We start from the raw sequence: 21,861 nt of genomic DNA, 5'->3' as shown, positions 1-21,861 counted from the left end.
CGGACTATAATTAGTCAACTTTCCAGCTGTGGAACCAGTCAGCAGTGCCGGTCCCTGGTACAGAGGGTTGAGAACTCTGCTGTAGTTGTCACTGGTGATGGTCTTACTTTGGTCCGAAGCACATGCAAAGGCTGGCCAGGTATCCATTGCTGAAGGAGAAGAGGATAATGAAGAGGATGTACCAGGCGTCGTGGGTGAACAGCACGGGCAGGTTGTTCCTGGGCTGGACGTTACACAGCATAAAGAGAGGCACAAAGACCACACGGAGACCCACCATGACGGGCAGGATGACGCTGTCCTTACCGGGCTGACAGGACAAAAGAGGACATCTCAGTACGTATCAACACATAGTACAGGTCCACTCCACTCTTATACTGTATACCCTGTTTAAAAACAGATCACTTATTAATGTGAACCCTGATCGCAATCACATCTCTTCATACTGGATTTTGTCAACAAGAAAGTTGCTGGTCAGGTGTGCTGAAATGTCAGGTTGCTGAGGGTTATACACACTTCCTGTGTAGCTTCAGTAATGTAAACTGAGTGGGAGACAGTAGTGCAAGGTTATGTAGCCTGAGACAGAGCCACGCCCTGGATAAGACGGGGTTTGAAACCCACACACATTCAAATGAAAAGCTTAGACAAGGAGCCTGTGAACTCAGGGAATTCAGCAATGGCCTCCAAATGAAACCTTGAGTTACAGAATTCAGAGCAGGCAGGAGAAGTAAGCGACTCAACTCACAATATAAACTCAATTAGTTACATTATAATGAGGCCTACTATATGCTTCAGCACAAAGCGAGGCTAATAAAACACAGCGCTGTAAAAAGGGATAGCGAAACATTTTCTCTGTGAAATAGTTTAACTATTCCACCCGTGGCCAAGCTTAATTGCATTGCATTTGATTATAACAATTGGATTGGATAGCAGTAGGGCCTGGAGAATAGATCACCACAGAGCATTGAGTGGTGTGAGGCTGACTAGGGTTCAGGGCAGGTTTTCAGATGGGCTGGAGATTAGATTAATGAGGTACTCACAGCTGGCTAAGGGATGTTCTAGGGTCAGCAATGTGTTATCAAGGCTGTATCTCAATCTAATGGTTTAGATTGTCTGGCCAAAATATGTTGAATCACGGTATAAGGGCAGCCAAATTGTAGTCAAAGCAATATCCTTTAATGTAAATTAGTCAGAATCACAGGAGGTTGGTGGCACCTTAATTGGGGAGGACGGAACTATTCTAAAGTAATCATAGGGGTCATGATGTGGAAGGGAGGGAGCGGAGGTAGAATTAAATAGAAACAGAACACCATCTAGATCTCTATGGGGAAACCTCTCAGCCAGTGAATTAGGCTGGGAGCTGTTACAGCCCCAGTCATGAGATCTAGTTAAAAACAGGAAGCTACTCCAAATCAATAATCTTTAGTCTTTAATTTCACCACTCCTCAACCACCCACCAAAACCGACTTCCTTCAGCAGTCACACAACCTCTTCATCCTAAAAACACAAGGGCTTTTTTCCAATACAAACCACTGGCCTACACATCAAGTGTTCTGTTCCAAACCAGATTTTTCACAGAATTCTGAACGATTGATAATACATTTCATTTGTAAAACGCTTCTCACACACAAGGCGCAAATATAAAATAATCCAAAACAGACAACAAACAAATATATACCAGGTGACATCAGATCCGGAGGACATGAGAACAGAATTAGCAGAATTAGCAACTGCACGGTCTTGAGCTGTGCCATAAAAGGAGGACAGCCCTACTAGTGTCTGGAAGTGCATTCCACAGCTGCGGAACAGCGCAACGGATAGCCCTGTCACCCATCATTTTGCTACGAGGCTGCTGAAGTTAGATGGAGGAGCAAAGGGTGTGTGTGGAGAAAAAGGGTAGAATGAGGTCAGACAGGTACTTGGTTCCAGAGTTGTGGATACCTTGGTAGGAGTGTAGTCGGTGCGTGAGCATATGGAAAGCCAGTGGAGTTTGGACAGCACCGGAGTGATGTGCTCGTGGGGGGAGGTGTGGGTGAGGACACGTGCACCACAGTTCTGGAAATATTGTATCCTGTTTAAGCACTTGGCAGATGCGCCAACAAACAGGGCGTTACAATAGTCCAGACGGGATTAAATAAAGGCGTGGATGAGTCGCTCAGCTGCAGGATGTGATCCCATAGGTCGTAACCTGGCAATGTTCCGTAGATGGAAAAAATTTGACTTTGGTCACACTCTTGATATCAGCCTCAAACGAGAGCCACCCTAGTCAGACCCCAGCCACCCCAGTCATGAAATGTATGTATTCACTACTGTAAGTCGCTCTGGATAAGAGCGTCTGCTAAATGACTAAAATGTAAATGTATAGACCCCAGCCACCCCAGTCATAGACTGTTCTCTCTACTACCGCATGGCAAGCGGTACCGGAGTGCCAAGTCTAGGACAAAAAGGCTTCTCAACAGTTTTTACCCCCCAAGCCATAAGACTCCTGAACAGGTAACCAAATGGTTACCCGGACTATTTGCATTGTGTGCCCCCCCAACCCTGCTGCTACTCTCTGTTTATCTTATATGCATAGTTACTTTAACTATACATTCATGTACATACTACCTCAATTGGCCCAACCAACCAGTGCTCCTGCACATTGGCTAGCACATTGTGTCCCACCACCCGCCAACCCCTCTTTTACGCTACTGCTACTCTCTGTTCATCATATATTGGGGTGGCAGGGTAGCCTAGTGGTTAGAGTGTTGGGCTAGTAACCGAAAGGTTGCAAGTTCAAATCCCCGAGCTGACAAGGTACAAATATGTCGTTCTGCCCCTGAACAAGGCAGTTAACCCACTGTTCCTAGGCCGTCATTGAATATAAGAATTTGTTCTTAACTGACTTGCCTAGTTAAATAAAGGTAAAATTAAAATAAAAAATGCATAGTGACTTTAACCATATCTACATGTGCATACTACCTCAATCAGCCTGACTAACTGGTGTCTGTATGTAGCCTCGCTACTGTATATAGCCTGTCTTTTTACTGTTGTTTTATTTCTTTACCCCCTGTCAGACCACAACTGTCTGACCTACTAGGATGGCTACAAACTGGTAGCGATCAGTGAGATAGGACCTGAACCAGTCCAGGACAGTGTCCGACAGGCCCCAAGAGCTTCTCCATGCGGTCCAGCAGGATGGCGTGGCTGACCCTGTTGAATACTACACAGGTCCAGCAGTGTGAGGATGCTGGCAGCCCCAGAGTCACTATTCATGAGGAGTTTATTGATGACCCTTACCAGGGCAGTCTCGGTGCTGTGTCTAGCGCTGTAAATCCGACTGGACGGATGTCTCAGCATGATTTCACTCATACTCCCCAACAAGGTTTCCAACTATAATTCCATTCACTGATGGTGTGTGGAGGAGGGGTTTACAACCCCTATAACGTCATGTAATCACCAGGCAGTAATCTGGATCAGATTTGGATTAACATTTTTGAGAAGTTAAGGTATTTTTAAACAAAAGTGTTGTGTCATTGTATGTTATACTGTTGTCATGGGAATCATTAGCCTATCCTTCTCCTCTCCCTTTTAGATTGATGAGACGCCAAGACATTCTGATCTATGGTCCAGTGAAACGTCAAAGAAGTTGGCCAAGGGGAACAATTGGTCAGGCCAGGGGGAACCATTTTAAGGGAGCACAGATGTTAAGTAGGAATCTACACCAACAAGCCTTTGTCTGTCTGAGACAGTGTCAGTGGAACTAGTGCTCAGGGCCTCAAGACTCACCCACATACACACGGCCGTCAGACTCCTTCCTGCCCAGTCCATCACGTTGAAGAGCAGGAAACACGACACAGGGATGAAGTATGTATCTGTGGCGACAAGAGAGACAATAAACCGCATGGTGAATAACAAGTCCACAGACTTAAAATCAATACTGGAACCTATTTGAGCATAATCGCAAGGGCATTGTCCTTGCTATTTTTTTAAATATAGATGATGAATGCTATGAGCCTGTATGCTGGTCGCTCTCTGCACACGCCATTCACACAGCAAAACACAGGTGAATAAAGACTTGTGTAATCATTTACAACATAAACGTTCCCTCAGCACACTCACCCCAGGCACCTCCATCGGCCATGGTGGATCTGACATCAACTGTGACTGCAGGAAAAGTTCCGATGGTGATGGTGAACACGAAGCACACAGAGAGGGCCATTACCCAGATCTACAAACACAGGACAAAATAAGTACAACAGAAGTGGGTGGTTTTAGGCCCCAGCACAAATTTCCTCACTTGGGAGGACCACTTAATTGATATTGTCTTTGTGCAGGTCCCTTGCCTGTTTAAAGATGGCAAACACAGATATCGTGGGCTTGGCTTCCTCCTCTGTCAGACTGACCACTGGACTCTTCTCTGTTGGGCTGTCTGTCACACAACGCAAAAGTCTGTATGAGTCCTCACATCCTCTTTTGTTGTTAGCTTTACACAAATAGATACGCAAAAGAAGCTCATTTAAAGAAGAACTGAGAATTAAATCAAGGAACATACATAAACAAGCAAATTATAGTTATACTATAATCCAGTGAGCCCTGGGCTGAGTACACTACTACACACAAAAGGAGAAACACATTTTTCAATGGCTTCAGGTTTTATAAGCAGCGTCTTATTACATGTCATTCCAGCTGCTGACTGTACCTTTTTTCAATAGGTTCATCTTGTTCTCCTCATCTCCGCCGGCAGGCTTGGATCCATTACTTTCCAGGAAGTACTGGAAAAACTCCTGCGAGGTAGGGAGAGACTTTATGACAATTCAGCACATTTGCCAACCTACATTATTTATTTACCCTTATTATACCAGGTAAGTTGACTGATAACATAGTTTTTTACAGCAACAACCTGGGGAAGAGTTACAGGGGGAGGAGAGGGGATGAAATGAGCCAATTGGAAGCCAGGTGGCTATGATGGTATGAGTGCCAGATTGGAAATGTAACCAGGACACCGGGGTTAACACCCCTACATATTATCAGGTTACTGAATCTGTCCATATAGCTGAGTAGGAGGACACATTATGGATATGGGGCTTTATAGTGCTACACCCTGCTAACGACTTCCCTCACATAACCTTGTAGAGCCAATGATGACTTCCCTGACAGAGTGAACCAGTATTTTGAGGTCAAAGCATCCAATTAGGGAGACCAGATCAGTAGATCAATTCTCAGGCCGACTCTCTTCTCTGTATACATCAATGATGTCGCTCTTGCTGCTGGTGATTCTCTGATCCACCTCTACACAGACGACACCATTCTGTATACTTCTGGCCCCTCTTTGGACACTGTGTTAACTAACCTCCAGACGAGCTTCAATGCCATACAACTCTCCTTCCGTAGCCTCCAACTGCTCTTAAATACAAGTAAAACTAAATGCACGCTCTTCAACCAATCACTGCCTACACCCGCCCGCCCCCCCACCATCACTACTCTGGACGGTTCTGACTTAGAATATGTGGACAACTACCTAGGTGTCTGGTTAGACTGTAAACTCTCCTTCCAGACTCACATCAAACATCTCCAATCCAAAGTTAAATCTAGAATTGGCTTCCTATTTCGCAACAAAGCCTCCTTCACTCATGCTGCCAAACATGCCCTCGTAAAACTGACCATCCTACCGATCCTCGACTTCGGTGATGTCATTTACAAAATAGCCTCCAACACCCCACTCAATAAATTGGATGCAGTCTATCACAGTGCCATCCGTTTTGTCACCAAAGCCCCATATACACTACCCACCACTGCGACCTGTACTCTCTCGTTGGCTGGCCCTCGCTTCATACTCGTCGACCAAACCCACTGGTTCCAGGTCATCTACAAGACCCTGCTAGGTAAAGTCCCGCCTTATCTCAGCTCGCTGGTCACCATAGCAGCACCCACCCGTAGCACGCGCTCCAGCAGGTGTATTTCACTGGTCACCCCCAGGGCCAATTCCTCCTTTGGCCGCCTCTCCTTCAAGTTCTCTGCTGCCAATGACTGGAACGAACTACAAAAATCTCTGAAACTGGAAACACTTATCTCCCTCACCAGCTTTAAGCACCAGCTGTTAGAGCAGCTCACAGATCACTGCACCTGTACATAGCCCATCTATAAATAGCCCAAACAATTACCTCATCCCCTACTGTATTTATTTATTTTGCTCCCTTGCACCCCAGTATTTCTACTTTGCACATTCACCTACTGCAAATCTACAATTCCAGTGTTTTTTAATTGCTATATTGTATTTACTTCGCCACCGTGGCCTTTTTATTGCCTTTACCTCCTTATCTCACCTCATTTGCTCACATTGTATATAGACTTATTTTTGTACTGTATTATTAACTGTATGTTTGTTTTATTCCATGTGTAACTCTGTGTTGTTGTATGTGTCGAACTGCTTTGCTTTATCTTGGCCAGGTCGCAGTTGTAAATGAGAACTTGTTCTCAACTTGCCTACCTGGTTAAATAAAGGTAAAATAAATAAAAACAAAAATTAAAAAAAAGGGGCCAATGTTCTGTGTAGATTCGAGCAGCTATTCTAAACTGGTGGGTCGCAACCCAAATGGTTTTGAATGGGTCGCAAGTTTCTTTTATTGAAAAATACTCCAACCTGAACTTAAACGACCAAAACAAGGTAGAAAGTGTGTAGAAATTAAGATTTTTTTATTTTTTTTAAATAATTTAACCTCAACTATATTTATTGTGGTCTCAAACCAGTGAGCTTAACATTCTTCATCAAGAACATGGGCAAAATTGAGTGACTGAAAATGAAAGGTGAGAGTGTTGTTCCCTTGTCATATAATTGGTACATTTACTAGCATTAACCACAGTTTTCCAGATTGCAAAACATTTTTTTTTTTTAAATCAAGATGTGAATATTGGATTGGGACAGACAACTTGGTTCAATTTGGGTCCCGAGGCAAAACCAGCTGAGAGCCACTGGATTAGAGTGTGTTAGTTGGAGGTTTTACCATACTAGGCAGAGCGAGGTAGGACAGGATGGCCAGGAAGATGGCCACGCACGCAGTGATGAAATAGCCAAAGGCACTGTCCTGCAGGGCTGAGCCACCTACACACAGAACACAGGGTCATGACCAGGAAGTGCTTACTATCCTCATCCTGGAATAGAAGTTATGGACCTGTTGCGAGTGTTAGACATACTGGCCAGGGCACAGATCATGGAGAAGGCAGCGAAGGTTCCAGCGAGACCCTGTCCACTCATGATAGGTGTGGTGTAGGAGGCCGGCAGCATTGCAGCCAGGCCAAACAGACTGCCTTGCAGCACTGCCCCAAACGCTGGGTAGAGAGAGAGAGAGGGGAGAAAATTAAGTCAAAGTAGAGAGAGAATGAGTGATTGTAGGTGTTGGGTAGAGGGAGTAATACATTTTAAGGCAAGAGAGGGAAAACACTTTATTGGAAGACATTCGAAGGTCATGATATACTCAAAAGAGGAAGATCAAGAGAGGTAGGGTTGGCACATCACAGAGACATAGAGCACAAACAAATGAGAACATCACAAGGGTTGTTTTACATAAAACATTATTTCATTCACCCCCCTTCCTAGTATACACAGTTTTCACAGGGGGAGTGCGCATATCAACATCAAAGCGTTCCAATTGGGTCACCCAGTCCTCTCCTCTGGTGGAACCTAAACCGTTGGAGAAGCTGCTCCTCATCAGGCATCAGGATCAAACCAACAGGAGAGCAAAATGGGGGTGAGCGTATCCTGTTTTACGTCCCATTTTAAACAAGCCAACTCCGTAGCAGATGGTGTGAGTGGTGAATGAGTTGAAGTGTGTGAGCTTGGTGTGTTAGGTATGAGGTAGGTGGGGCCCACTTACAATTGATGCAGATGATTTTGATGATGGTGAGAGAGAAGAAGGGGAGAGGGCCCATGTCCACTTTGACCAGCACCGCCGTCAACAGAAACACCACCAGGATCACAGACAGGCAGCCAGCGATACGCCAATTCTGAGGAATCCTGGGGGAGAGGTGAGGGGAAGAGTGAGAAAGGAGGATAAAAACAGATGACATTCCTATGACTATTTAGACAGAAGTGGGGGTCACCGATGGACGACTAGGGCTGGGAATCCCCAGGGACCACACAATACGATATGTATTGCGATTCTCACAATTCTATGTATTGCGATTCGATACTGATTTTATTGCTATTCAATGTTCCAAACATATTGCTCACCATATGTCTGCTGCAGAGGGACAAGAGAGCCATGAGAAAACAAGTTTTGATCAGTCATGGAAATAAGTGCTGAAAATAAATTGGCTCCCTATTTAAAAAGATGGAGAACAAGCTATGAAGGAAAAATAGTGGAGTTTTGGTGCAGGCACAGCCAACTAGCGCAAAAATAATATTGCGATATTGTCAAAACGATACATTATTCCGGGTTGAAATGAGAGCGAGGGGTGAGGATTACAGGTCTTTTTCTGGATCAAAATGGGGATTAGGTGGTGGGCGTGGAGCGGCGTGGCCAATGTTGCAGTCCGCAGACCCAACATATTGAGGCCCTTCTGTTGGCCGCAATGACAAAATGATGCCGTTTAAAAGCACATTTTCTGCAATTCTACACATCTTGCCATGGGGCTAGGGTTGGCGCCCCCTATTGGCAAACCCCCAACCTCAAAAATATGAATAAAAAAACAAGACAGTTAAAAAAGGACCGCTAGCATGAGCTTGTTGGAGCTGTGGCACAAAATCAGTGTGTGTGTGTGTATGTGGTGCGTTTGTCCGACGCGCCAGAAAGCCTCTCTGGCTGTACTCCGTGTGATGGGTTGTAAATCATGAAGGCCCCAGTTGCAGAGCATGCAACTCTGCTGTCCCAAGAACTTTATAATTATTCATTGATTAGCATTTTTGCCTAATCTTACTCTCTTTTTAGACCTAGGCTTTTATACGTTGCATGTAGGTTCTATACATTGCTAATAATAGGCTATGGAAATAGGCCTACTGTACACCGTTTCTTTCATAAGCTTTGCTCAGCTGTAAGTTCTCTTTAGACTTTTCCCATCTTGATATTGTTTGCTCAATCTGTGATATTGTTCGACAAAATTTGTAATTCAAAATAAAGCTGATGGAGAATCGCCTATAGACTGACTTTCACAATTGCTCCCATTTGAAAACTGCAACTTTAGGACAATAAACACTATTAGAACAGCGAATTTGGGAAACACTCATAACTTCAACTTGTCTTCATGCTTCTGACAAAATATTTTAAATTGGTATGATTTGTCTTTTGAGTCGCAGCAAGGAGGATGGATGCATGCATCATTTCTTTTACACTAAGCTTTGCTCAACTGTAAGGTTTTTTAAAACTACTCGTTTGTTTTTTCTATATTGCTAATGTTTGTTCTACCTTGCTCATTATTGTCAAACTTTACTTTCGTCAAAGAATCCTCCATTTGCAGCAATTACAGCCTTGCAGACCTTTGGCATTCTAGTTGTCAATTTGTTGAGGTAATCTTCAGAGATTTTACCCCATGCTTCCTGAAGCACCTCCCACAAGTTGGATTGGCTTGACGGGCATTTCTTACATACCATACGGTCAAGCTGCTCCCACAACTGCTCAATAGGGTTGAGACCCGGTGACTGTGCTGGCCACTCCACAATAGACTGAATTCCAGTTGACTGCTTCTTCTCTAAATAGTTCTTGCATAGTTTGGAGCTGTGTTTTGGGTCATTGTCCTGTTGTCGGAGGAAATTGGCTCCAATTAAGCGGCATCCACAGGGTATGGCATGGTGTTGCAAAATGGAGTGATAGCCTTCCATCTTCAAGATCCCTTTTACCCTGTACAAATCTCCCACTTTACCACCACCAAAGCACCCCCGGACCATCACATTCCCTCCACAATGCTTGACAGATGGCTTCAAGCACTCCTCCAGCATCTTACGAATATTCTTCTTTGTGATCTGAACACCTCAAACTTAGATTTGTCTGTCTATAACACTTTTTTCTAATCTTCCTCTATCTAGTGTCTGTTCTGTTGCCCATCTTAATCTTTTATTTTTATTGGCCAGTCTGAGATATGGCTTTTTCTTTGCAACTCTGCCTAGAAGGCCAGCATCCTGGAGTCGCCTCTTCACTGTTGACGTTGAGGCTGGTGTTTTGCGGGTACTATATAATGAAGCTGCCAGTTGAGGACTTGTGAGGCGTCTGTTTCTCAAACCAGACACTAATGTACTTGTCCTCTTGCTTAGTTGTGCACCGGGCCTCCCACTCCTCTTTCTATTCTTGTTAGAGCCAGTTTGCTCTGTTCTGTGAAGGGAGTAGTACACAGCGTTGTACCAGATCTTCAGTTTCTTGGCAATTTCTCGCATGGAATAGCCTTCATTTCTCAGAACAAGAATAGACTGATGAGTTTCAGAAGAAAGTTATTTGTTTCTTGCCATTTTGAGCCTGTAATCGAACCCACAAATGCTGATGCTCCAGATACACAACTAGTCCAAAGAAAGCCAGTTTGCAACTGTGCTAACATAATTGCAAAAGGGTTTTCTAATGATCAATTAGCCTTTTAAAATGATAAACTTAGATTAACTAACACAACGTGACACTGGAACACAGGAGTGATGATAAAAACAGTACCAGACAAAAGTTCAGACACCTAGTCAGTCCAGGGTTTTTCTTTATTTTTACTATTTTCTACATTGTATAATAATAGTGAAGACATCAAAACTATGAAATAACCCATATAGAATCATGTAGTAACCAAAAGTGTTAAATCCAAATATATTTCAATTTGAGATTCTTCAAAGTAGCCTCCCTTTGCCTTGATGACAGCTTTGCACTCTCTTGGCACTCTCTCAACCAGCTTCATGAGGTATTCACCGGCAATGCATTTCAATTAACAGGTGTGCCTTGTTAAAAGTACATTTGTGGAATTTCTTTCCTTCTTCATGTGTTTGAGCCAATTCGTTGTGTTGTGACAAGGTAGGGGTGGTATACAGAAGATAACCCTATTTGATATAAGACCAAGTCCATATTATGGCAAGAACAGCTCAAATAAGTAAAGAGAAACGTCCATTACTTTAAGACATGAAGGTCAGTCAATCCGTAACATTTCAAGAACTTTGATAGTTTCTTCAAGTGCAGTCGCAAAAATCATCAAGCACTATGATGAAAATTGGCTCTCATGAGGACCGCCACAGGGAAGGAAGACCCAGAGTTACCTCTGCTGCAGAGGATAAGTTCATTAGAGTTACCAGCCTCAGAAATTGCAGATAAATGCTTCAGAGTTCAAGTAACAGACACATCAACATTTCAGAGGAGACTGCATGGTTCAAGCCTTCATGATCGAATTGCTGCAAAGAAACCACTACTAAAAGGACACCAATAAGAAGAAGAGACTTGCTTGGGCCAAGAAACACGGGCAATGGACATTAAACTGATGGAAATCTGTGATTTTTGGTACCAACCGCCATGTCTTTGTGAGACACAGAGTAGGTGAACAGATGATCCCTGCATGTGTGGTTCCCACCGTGAAGCATGGAGAAGTGATGGTGCTTTGCTGATGACACTGATTTATTTAGAATTTGAGGCATACTTAACCAGCATGGCTACCACAGCATTCTGCAACTATACGCCAACCCATCTGGTTTGCACTTAATGGGACTATCATTTGTTTTTCCACAAGACAATGACCCAACACACCTCCATGCTGTGTAAGGGCTATTTGACCAAGAAGGAGAGTGATTGAGTGATGCATCAGATGACCTGGAATCCACAATCACCCGACCTCAACCCAATTGAAATGGTTTGGGATGAGTTGGACCGCAGAGTGAAGGAAAAGCAGCCACCAAGTGCTCAGAATATGTGGGAACTCCTTCAAGACTGTTGGAAAAGCATTCCAGGTGAAGCTGGTTGAGAGAATGCCAAGAGTGTGCAAAGCTGTCATCAAAGCAAACGGTGGCTAATTTGAAGAATCTCAAATATATTTTGATTTGTTTAACACTTTTTTGGTTACTTCATGATTCCATGTGTTATTTCATAGTTTTGATGTCATCACTATTATTCTACAATGTAGAAAATAGTGAAATAAAGAAAAACCCTTGAAAGAGTAGGTGTGTCCAAACTTTTGACTGGTACTGTATATAGGTCCATTATATTTTCCACGTACTATATCTGGTTTTAGTGATTTTAAGATAACACTGAAAACCATATACATCCCAAAAATGATACTGTTTGGACATAGGCGGCCGTGAAAAATACTTTGGCGGCCCACACAAGACTTTTCATGCAGAAAAAAACCTTGATTAGCAGACATAAGTTTACATGAGACACCATTCATGGTTAGGGTGAGAACTATGGTTGTTTAGGGGACTGTGAGGAAAATGCATTGAGTGAGGATAAGGGGACATGTAAACAGGCAGGGATTGAGGATAAGAGTGGGGTATCAATTCAAGGTACTTTTAAGAGGAATGAGGTGTGGTTTGAAGTGAGTCCTGGGTTTCTTAGAGGTTACAGTAGGTTATAGTGACCATTAGTTCTAACTATACCTCTGGTGGATGAAGGAGTTGAGGCAGGTGAAGATGAGCAGAGGCACCATGGCACACAGGGTCATCACGTTGTTGAACTTGGACTCCAGGACGCTCCTCGTGTCTCCCTCCACCACAGTGGCGTTGGCTGTCAGAATAGCTGAGCCCTCAACGGCCGGGTCCTTCAGTCGGTTGGTGAAGTACTAAAGAGAAGCAACAGGGTAAAGGAGAGACTTGGGGGGGGGGTCAGCTCATGAACAAAACTAATGAGGGTCAATGTTTTCATAACGCTAGCCTGCTGTCCAGGGCCAGTGCAGGGATTAAGGATATTGCCAAAAGTTTGAACTCCCCCTGCGACGAACCAGGGGTTTCTAGCTGTTTACAAACATGTCCCCCCCCCCCTCGAGGCAGCTCCAGAAGCTCCCTTTGGTTAGAGTAGGTGTATTATTTAAGACCAGTTGTATTACCCCTTTAAAGACATAGGAACTCAGTCTGTGTGCCTTAACTGCATATTGTTCTACTAGACTACAGCTCCAAGTCTGATTTCTCATGGTTATCATAACCAAGCAGTTGTAGGAGAATGAAGGACAGTTACCATGGTTGCAGTCATGAAGAAATTCCATGGCAGGAGGGTTCCCAAGCCAAGGATGAAAAAAATGATCCACACTGCATTATACCTGACAAAAACAAATGTACATCAGTAATGTTAGTATATGTATACCAGTTGTATCCATAAAATACATATCCACATAGCATTGAATGATTGCAGGCAGAAGCAAAAAGTTCTAAGTCAATGCACTCACTTGTCCCGTGGAGCGTTGACGGCCGTCATTTTCCTCAAGTACTGCAGGAACCAACTCTTTAGTCAAAATGTGGCACGGATTCTGAAAACTGAGACATTTTCATAAATTAGCCTAGCATTTTTAGAGGCCCTTCATAAAGCAACGATATTCAAGCAAAACGGGATAAAGTTCAGGAGAATGAAATCGACCTGTTTTTTCCCCTGATGATCTATATTTAAATCAAATCTAACAAAATGCAACATTGTTATACGTTCATAACTTTTCCACATCGTATCTCCAATAATTGATTTACATTTCATTCCACAGGTTCATCACTAGCCAGTTACAATCCAATTTCCTGTCTAACTATTGTTGTTTGCCTAAGTGATACTAAGGAAAACCCTACAGATTCAGCAGGTATTTGATCTCAAATATCCTTTTATGGTTAGGCTACTTTTTTGTTGTTTAATGACCAAATAGACAAGCGCATGTCACCAATATGACATCTCAGACAAACATCTATTTCCATTTTCTACCTACTACATTTGTAACCGAAATATAAACCAAGTTCTTGCTTACCAGGAAAATGGTCTTAAATTTAAGATAAGCAGCATATGTAGGCAACAATAGAAATACCAGTGGTTATAACTGCTGCCATTACACCAAACCACAAAGTAGCCTATGCAGCTCCTGCATTTCATAATATGACACAAAAAGCCAGAAGACGACCTTCAAAACCTTATCAAGCACAATACTGTCATCAACAAACCAAAACATTGTAGCCAAATATGCACATAACTCAAATGTATCATACAAGCCAGCCACAGATTCAGTGTACTGTAATCAGCACCATTTTCTTCTGAGAAACATTTATTTTGAATTACACTTGGTTAGAGAAGTGCAGGGTTAGGCTAAATTCAATATTTTATTTACTTAAAGGGGGGATTAGGAACAGAATTTCATTTTATACATTGAAGAAAAACCTTGTTAAGAGGTGGTCTCCAAATAACATCCAAACATCCTTCCTATCCCAATAATCTCACTGGCCCCACCCATCCTAACTCCTCCCATAGCAACTCGTCAACCACTCTTTGAGAAAAGACATCTACACACAGATACTTCTATGACGTCTTTGAGTCCCTCTTAAACAAAAAGCCCAAGTTCACTGTACACACAGATGGCTGTGCAGAACTCCAAGCATCCCAAACAGGTTTAGGCTATCTCACAATGCATCTCATAAGCATTGCCATAAGTTATGGATACCTTAAGGAACAGACTAAGCCTCTTTAGATGAAAATGTGCCTAATAGATAATGGAGATGTCATGAGGAAATGTATTGGTTAAGAGTATTGAATGCAGCTCATTGTGAGTGTTCTACACTGGGCAGCATTTTAGAATGTGTCACTGGGATCACATGGGAACCGACAATCCACTAATAGTGTGGACTGTGTGTAATGTAAGCTATACATGTGAGCATACTTATTGTTAGGGACCATTGTAGAAGAAGACAAACACTAATGGCTCTGCTGCTGCGTTTAATTATGATGTTACCAACTGGATTCTCATCGTGTGCTTGGTTCTCAGAATGTTGTCTCCAAGGTTGTGAACGGTACAGCGGTGCACCCTAGATTTTTCCATTATTTTTGCTTAACCCCTAGAGTCAAAATTGAATTAGCAAAATAAAAACATCCATCTGTTTAAGCTAGAGATGTTTGTTGCATGGTCTGCATCTTAATCCACCACATCCACTGATGTTAGCTATCCCCACTTGTGGTGAAAGGTGGCAGAGCTACAGCGGTGTTTGTAAGACCATAAGACATCCTGAAAAATCAGTCTTCTTACAAATGTCTGGCCTACAAAACACTATTTTTGTTCAAATGCAACAATTTCAAAGACTTTACTGAGTTACAGTTCATATCAAATTCAGTCAATTTAAATGATTTCATTAGGCCCTAATCTCTGGATTTCACATGATTTGGGAATACAGATACCTTACAAAAAAAGGTAGGGGCATGGATTAGAAAAACAGCAGTATCTGGTGTGACCACCATTTGCCTCATGCAGCGCGACACATCTCCTTCGCATAGAGTTGATCAGGTTGTTGATTGCGGTCTGTGGAATGTTGTCCCACTCCTCTTCAATGGCTGTGTGAAGTTGCTGGATATTGGCGGGAACTGGAACACGCTGTCGTACACATCGATCCAGAGCACCTCAAGCATCCTCAATGGGTCAAATCAAATTTTATTGGTCGCATACACATGGTTAGCAGATGTTAATGCGAGTGTAGCGAAATGCTTGTGCTTCTAGCTCCGACAATGCAGTAATGTCTAACAAATTCACAAAAACTACCTTAGACACACGCAAATGTAAGGGATGAGAATAAGAATATGTACCTATAAATATATGGATGAGCGATCGCCGTGCGGCATAGGCAAGATGCAGTAGATGGTATAGAACAGTATACATATATGAGATGAGTAATGTAGGATATGTATACATTAAAAAGTGACTAGTGATACCTTTAAATCCATTTATTAAAGTGGCCAGAGATTTGAGTCTGTATGTAGGAAGCAGGCTCTCTGTGTTAGTGATGGCTATTTAACAGTCTGAGGGCCTTGAGATAGAAGCTGTTTTTCAGTCTCTCAGTCCCAGCTTTGATGCTCCTGTACTGACCTCGCCTTCTGGATGATAGCGGGGTGAACAGGCAGTGGCTCGGGTGGTTGTTGTCCTTGATGATCTTTTTGGCCTACCTGTGACATCGGGTGCTGTAGGTGCAGATGAGGTATCTGCTTGGTGTTAAATTCTGAGCTGTAGTCAATGAACAGCATTCTTACATAGGTATTTCTCTTGTCCAGATGGGATAGGGCAGTGTGCAGTGTGATGGCGATTGCATCGTCAGTGGATCTATTAGGGCGGTAAGCAAATTAGAGTGGGTCTACGGTATCAGGTAGGGTGGAGGTGATATGATCCTTGACTAGTCTCTCAAAGCACTTCATGATGACAGAAGTGAGTGCTACGGGGCGATAGTCATTTAGTTCAGTTACCTTAGCTTTCTTGGGAACAGAAACAATTACATTTACATTTAAGTCATTTAGCAGACACTCTTATCCAGAGCGACTTACAAATTGGTGCATTCACCTTATGATATCCAGTGGAACAACCACTTTACAATAGTGCATCTAAATCTTTTAAGGGGGGGGTTAGAAGGATTACTTTATCCTATCCTAGGTATTCCTTAAAGAGGTGGGGTTTCAGGTGTCTCCGGAAGGTGGTGATTGACTCCGCTGTCCTGGCGTCGTGAGGGAGCTTGTTCCACCATTGGGGTGCCAGAGCAGCGAACAGTTTTGACTGGGCTGAGCGGGAACTGTGCTTCCTCAGAGGTAGGGGGGCCAGCAGGCCAGAGGTGGATGAACGCAGTGCCCTTGTTTGGGTGTAGGGCCTGATCAGAGCCTGAAGGTATGGAGGTGCCGTTCCCTTCACAGCTCCGTAGGCAATCACCATGGTTTTGTAGCGGATGCGAGCTTCAACTGGAAGCCAGTGGAGAGAGCGGAGGAGCGGGGTGACGTGAGAGAACTTGGGAAGGTTGAAAACCAGACGGGCTGCGGCGTTCTGGATGAGTTGTAGGGGTGGCCATCTTGAAGCATGTGGGGACAACAGACTGGGATAGGGATTGATTGAATATGTCCGGTAAACACACCAGCCAGCTGGTCTGCACATGCTCTGAGGACGCAGCTAGGGATACCGTCTGGGCTGGCAGCCTTGCGAGGGTTAACACATTTAAATGTTTTCCTCACGTTGGCCACGGAGAAGGAGAGCCCACAGGCATCGGTAGCGGGCTGTGTCAGTGGCACTGTATTGTCTCCGATGCACTTGCTAATAAACTCGCTCACAGAGTCAGCGTATACATCAATGTTGTTGTCTGAGGCTATCCGGAACATATCCCAGTCCACACGATCGAAGCAATCTTGAAGCGTGGAATCCGATTGGTCAGACCAGCGTTGGACAGACCTGAGCACGGGCGTTTCCTGTTTTAGTTTCTGTCTGTAGGCTGGGAGCAACAAAATGTAGTCATGGTCAGATTTGATGAAGGCAGGGTGGGGGAGGGCTTTGTATGCGTCGCAGAAGTTAGAGTAGCAATGATCCAGAAAGCTACCAGCCCGTGTCGCGCATTTGATATGCTGATAGAATTTAGGAAGTCGTGTTCTCAGGTTAGCCTTGTTAAAATCCCCAGCTACAATAAATGCAGCCTCAGGACGTATGGTTTCCAGTTTACATAGAGTCCAGTGAAGTTCTTTCAGGGCCGACGAGGTATCGGCTTGGGGGGAGGGATATACACGGCTGTGACTATAATCGAAGAGAATTCTCTTGGAAGATAATGCGGTTGGCATTTGATTGTAAGGAATTCTAGATCGGGTGAACAAAAAGACTTGAGTTCCTGTATGTTGTGATTACGCCATGAGTCGTTAATCATAAAGGCATACACCCCCGCCCTTCATCTTACCAGAGAGATGTTTGTTTCTGTTGGCGTGACGCATGAAGAAACCAGGTGGCTGTACCAACTCCGGCAACGTATCCTGAGTGAGCCATGTTTCCGTGAAACAGAGAATGTTACAATCTCTGATGTCTCTCTGGAAGGCAACTCGTGCCCTAATTTCGTCCACCTTGTTATCTAGAGATTGGACATTGGCGAGTAATATGCTCGGGAGCGGTGGATGGTGTGCTCGCCTTCTGAGTCTGACCAGTAGGCCGCTCCGTCTGCCTCTCGTGCGGCGACTGCGTTGTTTTGGGTCGGCCTCCGGTTAGATCCAATGTCCAGGGTGGAGGTCCGGACAAAGGATCCGCTTCAGGAAAGACGTATTCCTGGTCGTAATGATGGTAAGTTGACATCCCTTTTATATCCAATACTTCTTCCCGGCTGTATGTAATAACACTTGAGATTTTCTGGGCTAACAATGTAAGAAATAACATTTAAAAAACTGCATCGTTTCCTAAGGACCTGAAGCGAGGCGACCATCTCTGTCGGTGCCATCATGTTGAAATGTCTGGTGAGTATGCAGGCCATGGACGAACTAGGACATTTTCAGCTTCCAGGAATTGTGTACAGATCTTTGCGACATTGGGCCGTGCATTATCATGCTGAAACACGAGATGATGGCAGCGGATGAATGGCACGACAATGGGCCGCGGGATCTCACAGGATCTCTGTGCATTCAATCTAATAAGACCAACTGAGACTGTGTCACATGGTTAAAGCAGGAATCCGATTGGTTGTACCCAGCTCCTGTTCATTGTGTCTCACTCGGTTGAACAAGTTATGAAAGAGTGCCAGCTGGCTGGCGTGCCCCTCTGGACCGAAGCCTGACCCCGTGCCTGATCAACTCCGAGCCACAACACAAAAATCCACTTTGTCCTGAGCCAACGACACTTCATTGGTGCCACTCAAAAGAAAAACTGATCATAAGTATTACTATTGCAGTAATGTAATTGCTGGCGCATAGAGCCCGGTAACACTGTACAACAAAATGGGACTTGAAAGGAGTGCGGTTAAAATCATGGCAGGAGAGGAGCAAGCATGCTATGAAAATCAACATTAAAAATAAATGTTCAATCACATTGACCATATTACTTTTTCCCCAATTGATTCTGAGTTTGGGCATTTAAAGTTTATATGTGAAAATGATTTCTAAGATGCGTACTTTCCGATTTTTTTTGTACTCACTACCTTGTTTAAAATCACTTGCGCTGCTCGGTCATTGACGTCCACAATGTAGGGGGAGGTTCTAAGGGATATGCAAGATGGTGATGGACTGATATCAGCCAATTAAAACCAGCGGTTGTTTCGTTCGCTCCTGCCATAGACTTCCAGTCAAGTTCCATTCTGAGGCTCTGTGAAACCAGATGGTTCGACAGAGAGAGAGCCGGCTGGTGGACAACATTACTATTGTAGTGGAAATTGGGCTTTATGACCAACATTATACCCTTATGTCAAGTTGTAAAACACATAAGCCAATCATAACTACTTCTGGCCCTAAGGAAAATACTGACTGACAACTGTTGTGATTAAAAGTTGCGTTGCCCTTGTAGTCACCATATAAATCTAAAGCCGTCCCATTACCATCATTCACAAGAGATCAGACAGTAGTAAGAAAGCATTTTGAAGTAGTGCAGGGCTCACCCTTTACGTTAGCATAGAATGGGGTCTATATGATCTTGATTACGCCACCAAATCCAAATTGAGGTGGACATGAGGGCATTGTACTGGAATAGCTCTGACTTACATTCCCAAACCGTGTTCTCTGGCTATAGTGTATGGGTCATATGACAAGATGAAAAGAACCACACTCTTCACCATTTCCCAGAAGTTTATATAGTTTCACTCTTATCACCACGCAACTGTCATAACTTCATCAAGATTTTAAAAGACATGCTCAGGAACTTGTGTGCAACTCTAGCAAGATGCACACACAGCAGAGCCAGAGAGCAATGACGTGGTGCACATCATTCGGGGACCACTTTTGGCTCGTGAGCGCTACTTTCAGAACTACTGCCTAGAAAGCATACAAAAGTACCGGTTAATCTCTTTAAGGGGAAGAAAAAAAAAAATCAATACTACTCCTAAGAGAAATTATCCTATCCAAAATTAGCAAAACATTCCAGCTAAGTAGCAACAGATACCCCTTCACAAAGAATATTAAATAATCCCCCCCCCCCCATTGGATAAAAAAGGAGTAGCAACAGTATCAATGTTTTTCCACATGGTGCAAGTCATCCCTCTGATATGTGGGCAGTTTGCGAGCAGTTCCGCTCAGGGGATAAATCTGGTGGAACTATCAGAGCTTCCCCTGCCTTCACCCCACTACCCAACCAGCCTTCACCCCACTACCCAACTTTGGTGACAGGACACACTCCCGCTCACCAACACACTCTGCACGCATGTACTTCAATCCTTTACAATCCTGTTTAAACAGCCAAAGGCGAACACTCACATTTGTCATCCAAAATCTATTTCCTTCTCCCTTTCCAGGGATCTGGTTGCTGAATCTGACATGGGGTGGATCACCATGTCAAAAACAATGTGGGTTCTTGGAACAGCCTGAGGGATGGGTGTGAGGGTTGGTTTATAACAGTTTATAACACCTGTAATAGGAGACTGGTACATACGGTACTGTGGCGTGTCTGTGGGTTGCTCATGCAACCAACACACAGCCAGTCACCCTGACAGGCAGCACCTCCAAAACATCCCAACATAGAGCCCCTTTATTATGATAGTTGGCTAGGAGTGGTGTGAACATAAAAATCCTATTGATGGCGAGTTCTCAGTAAAGTCCCCATTGCTAGTTTCTCTCCTGCTTCGGATGGGGTACTTTGGAAATAAAAGCCTGGGCAAAATACATTCAGTTCATCATTTCCACATGACTGAAATAGCATTTAATCAGCACAGCAGGCCTAGGTAACACAGTTGGAAGTGTTAGATACTTTGACAGACAAAGGCGTGGAGATGAACCCAAGTCTTTGGCCTTTGGCTGAGAGAACAGAGAACATGTTATTAGAAAGCCAGTGAGAAAAAGGGAATACTAAAAGTTGGCATGTGTGTATAGTGCAGTTAAATTCAGCTTTGTGCAGATCATTCAGAAGCATGTGATAGTATCAGTGTTCTTTCCCACCTGGACTATGGACACACAAGCCATTACTGTACTGAAGCTCTTCAAATCCAACTTTATTTTCATAAGCATTTAGGACTGATAGGAAACCTGATGGCATTATTTTTATACCTGGAGGATACTCAACGTTTAACAACTCATAACCATTCAAAAATGCATTATTTAAGCGCAATCCCTTTTGATAAAATGTATCCTTTGTATATTACCTAAACTGCCAACATATTAAACCTACTAGTTTATTATACACTTCAAGGGTTGGTGGCAGTTACCTCTGAAGAGTGGAAGGCAGGTGCACTGTGGTGCCAAACCAAAGCAGATGTCCTTTCCTTTGGCTACAGACGGGAGAACTGAAAAGAAAAGCAGCTCACAGAAAAGGAATACCAGTGTCACCTATGGCATTGTTATCAATTACCCTCCCTTATTGCTACCAATTATTTCCTGTCCCTAAAAAAATATATATATATACTAATTGAACAAAGCTACTCCAACTCTCTGAAGATGGACATTAGCTACTATGCATTTAGCTAAATGTTTAAATAAAAATGAACTGTGTGGCCATTTCACACAGGAGTGAAACGCTGTTGCTGTCTGTTCTCGCTCACTCAGTTAGCTGCAGTTCATCAGCTGTTCATTGGCGGTTCTTGCTACAACAAAGAAGCCATTCTCATGCTCCACAGCCAGGACTGTCAAGATGACACAGAAATAGCACTGGCACATGTGAACGACAGCACGCACAACGACAAGCGAGGAACCACTGGGCTAACCATGCTTCTATAGTTAGCCATGCTATTAGAACACGGTTTCCCCAAACTTGGTCCTGGGGGCACGTTTCGGTTTTTGCCTTAGCACTAGACAGCCGACTCAAACAAAGGTTGATGAGTTGGTTATTTGAATCAGCTGTGTAGTGTTAGGGCATGAACCAAAA

General features: G+C 43.7%; 1 protein-coding gene across 4 annotated transcripts in view; it reads right to left on the bottom strand.

Moving 5' to 3' along the window:
* Window positions 1-21,861, bottom strand: part of LOC100196543 (equilibrative nucleoside transporter 1) — a 59,741-nt gene that overhangs the window by 3,643 nt on the left and 34,237 nt on the right. For 2 of the 4 annotated variants that reach the window (XM_014205926.2, XM_014205917.2), the window contains exons 2-13: window positions 21,206-21,283; window positions 13,297-13,384; window positions 13,089-13,170; window positions 12,515-12,696; window positions 7,851-7,990; window positions 7,171-7,305; window positions 6,981-7,078; window positions 4,679-4,763; window positions 4,323-4,408; window positions 4,099-4,207; window positions 3,766-3,851; window positions 108-307 (exon numbers count right to left, since the gene is read on the bottom strand). In XM_014205926.2, coding sequence (XP_014061401.1) covers window positions 108-307; window positions 3,766-3,851; window positions 4,099-4,207; window positions 4,323-4,408; window positions 4,679-4,763; window positions 6,981-7,078; window positions 7,171-7,305; window positions 7,851-7,990; window positions 12,515-12,696; window positions 13,089-13,170; window positions 13,297-13,325 — 1,232 coding nt within the window. In that variant the 5' untranslated portion in view covers window positions 13,326-13,384; window positions 21,206-21,283. The remainder of the gene's footprint in view (window positions 1-107; window positions 308-3,765; window positions 3,852-4,098; window positions 4,208-4,322; window positions 4,409-4,678; window positions 4,764-6,980; window positions 7,079-7,170; window positions 7,306-7,850; window positions 7,991-12,514; window positions 12,697-13,088; window positions 13,171-13,296; window positions 13,385-21,205; window positions 21,284-21,861) is intronic. The other 2 variants (XM_045721891.1, XM_014205932.2) reach the window with 1 other exon arrangement.

The sequence above is a fragment of the Salmo salar genome, chromosome ssa01 (assembly GCF_905237065.1).
Source record: "Salmo salar chromosome ssa01, Ssal_v3.1, whole genome shotgun sequence".
Taxonomy (NCBI): domain Eukaryota; kingdom Metazoa; phylum Chordata; class Actinopteri; order Salmoniformes; family Salmonidae; genus Salmo; species Salmo salar.
Note: the sequence above shows the minus strand (reverse complement) of the source record. Positions and strands in the feature narration are given on the sequence as shown.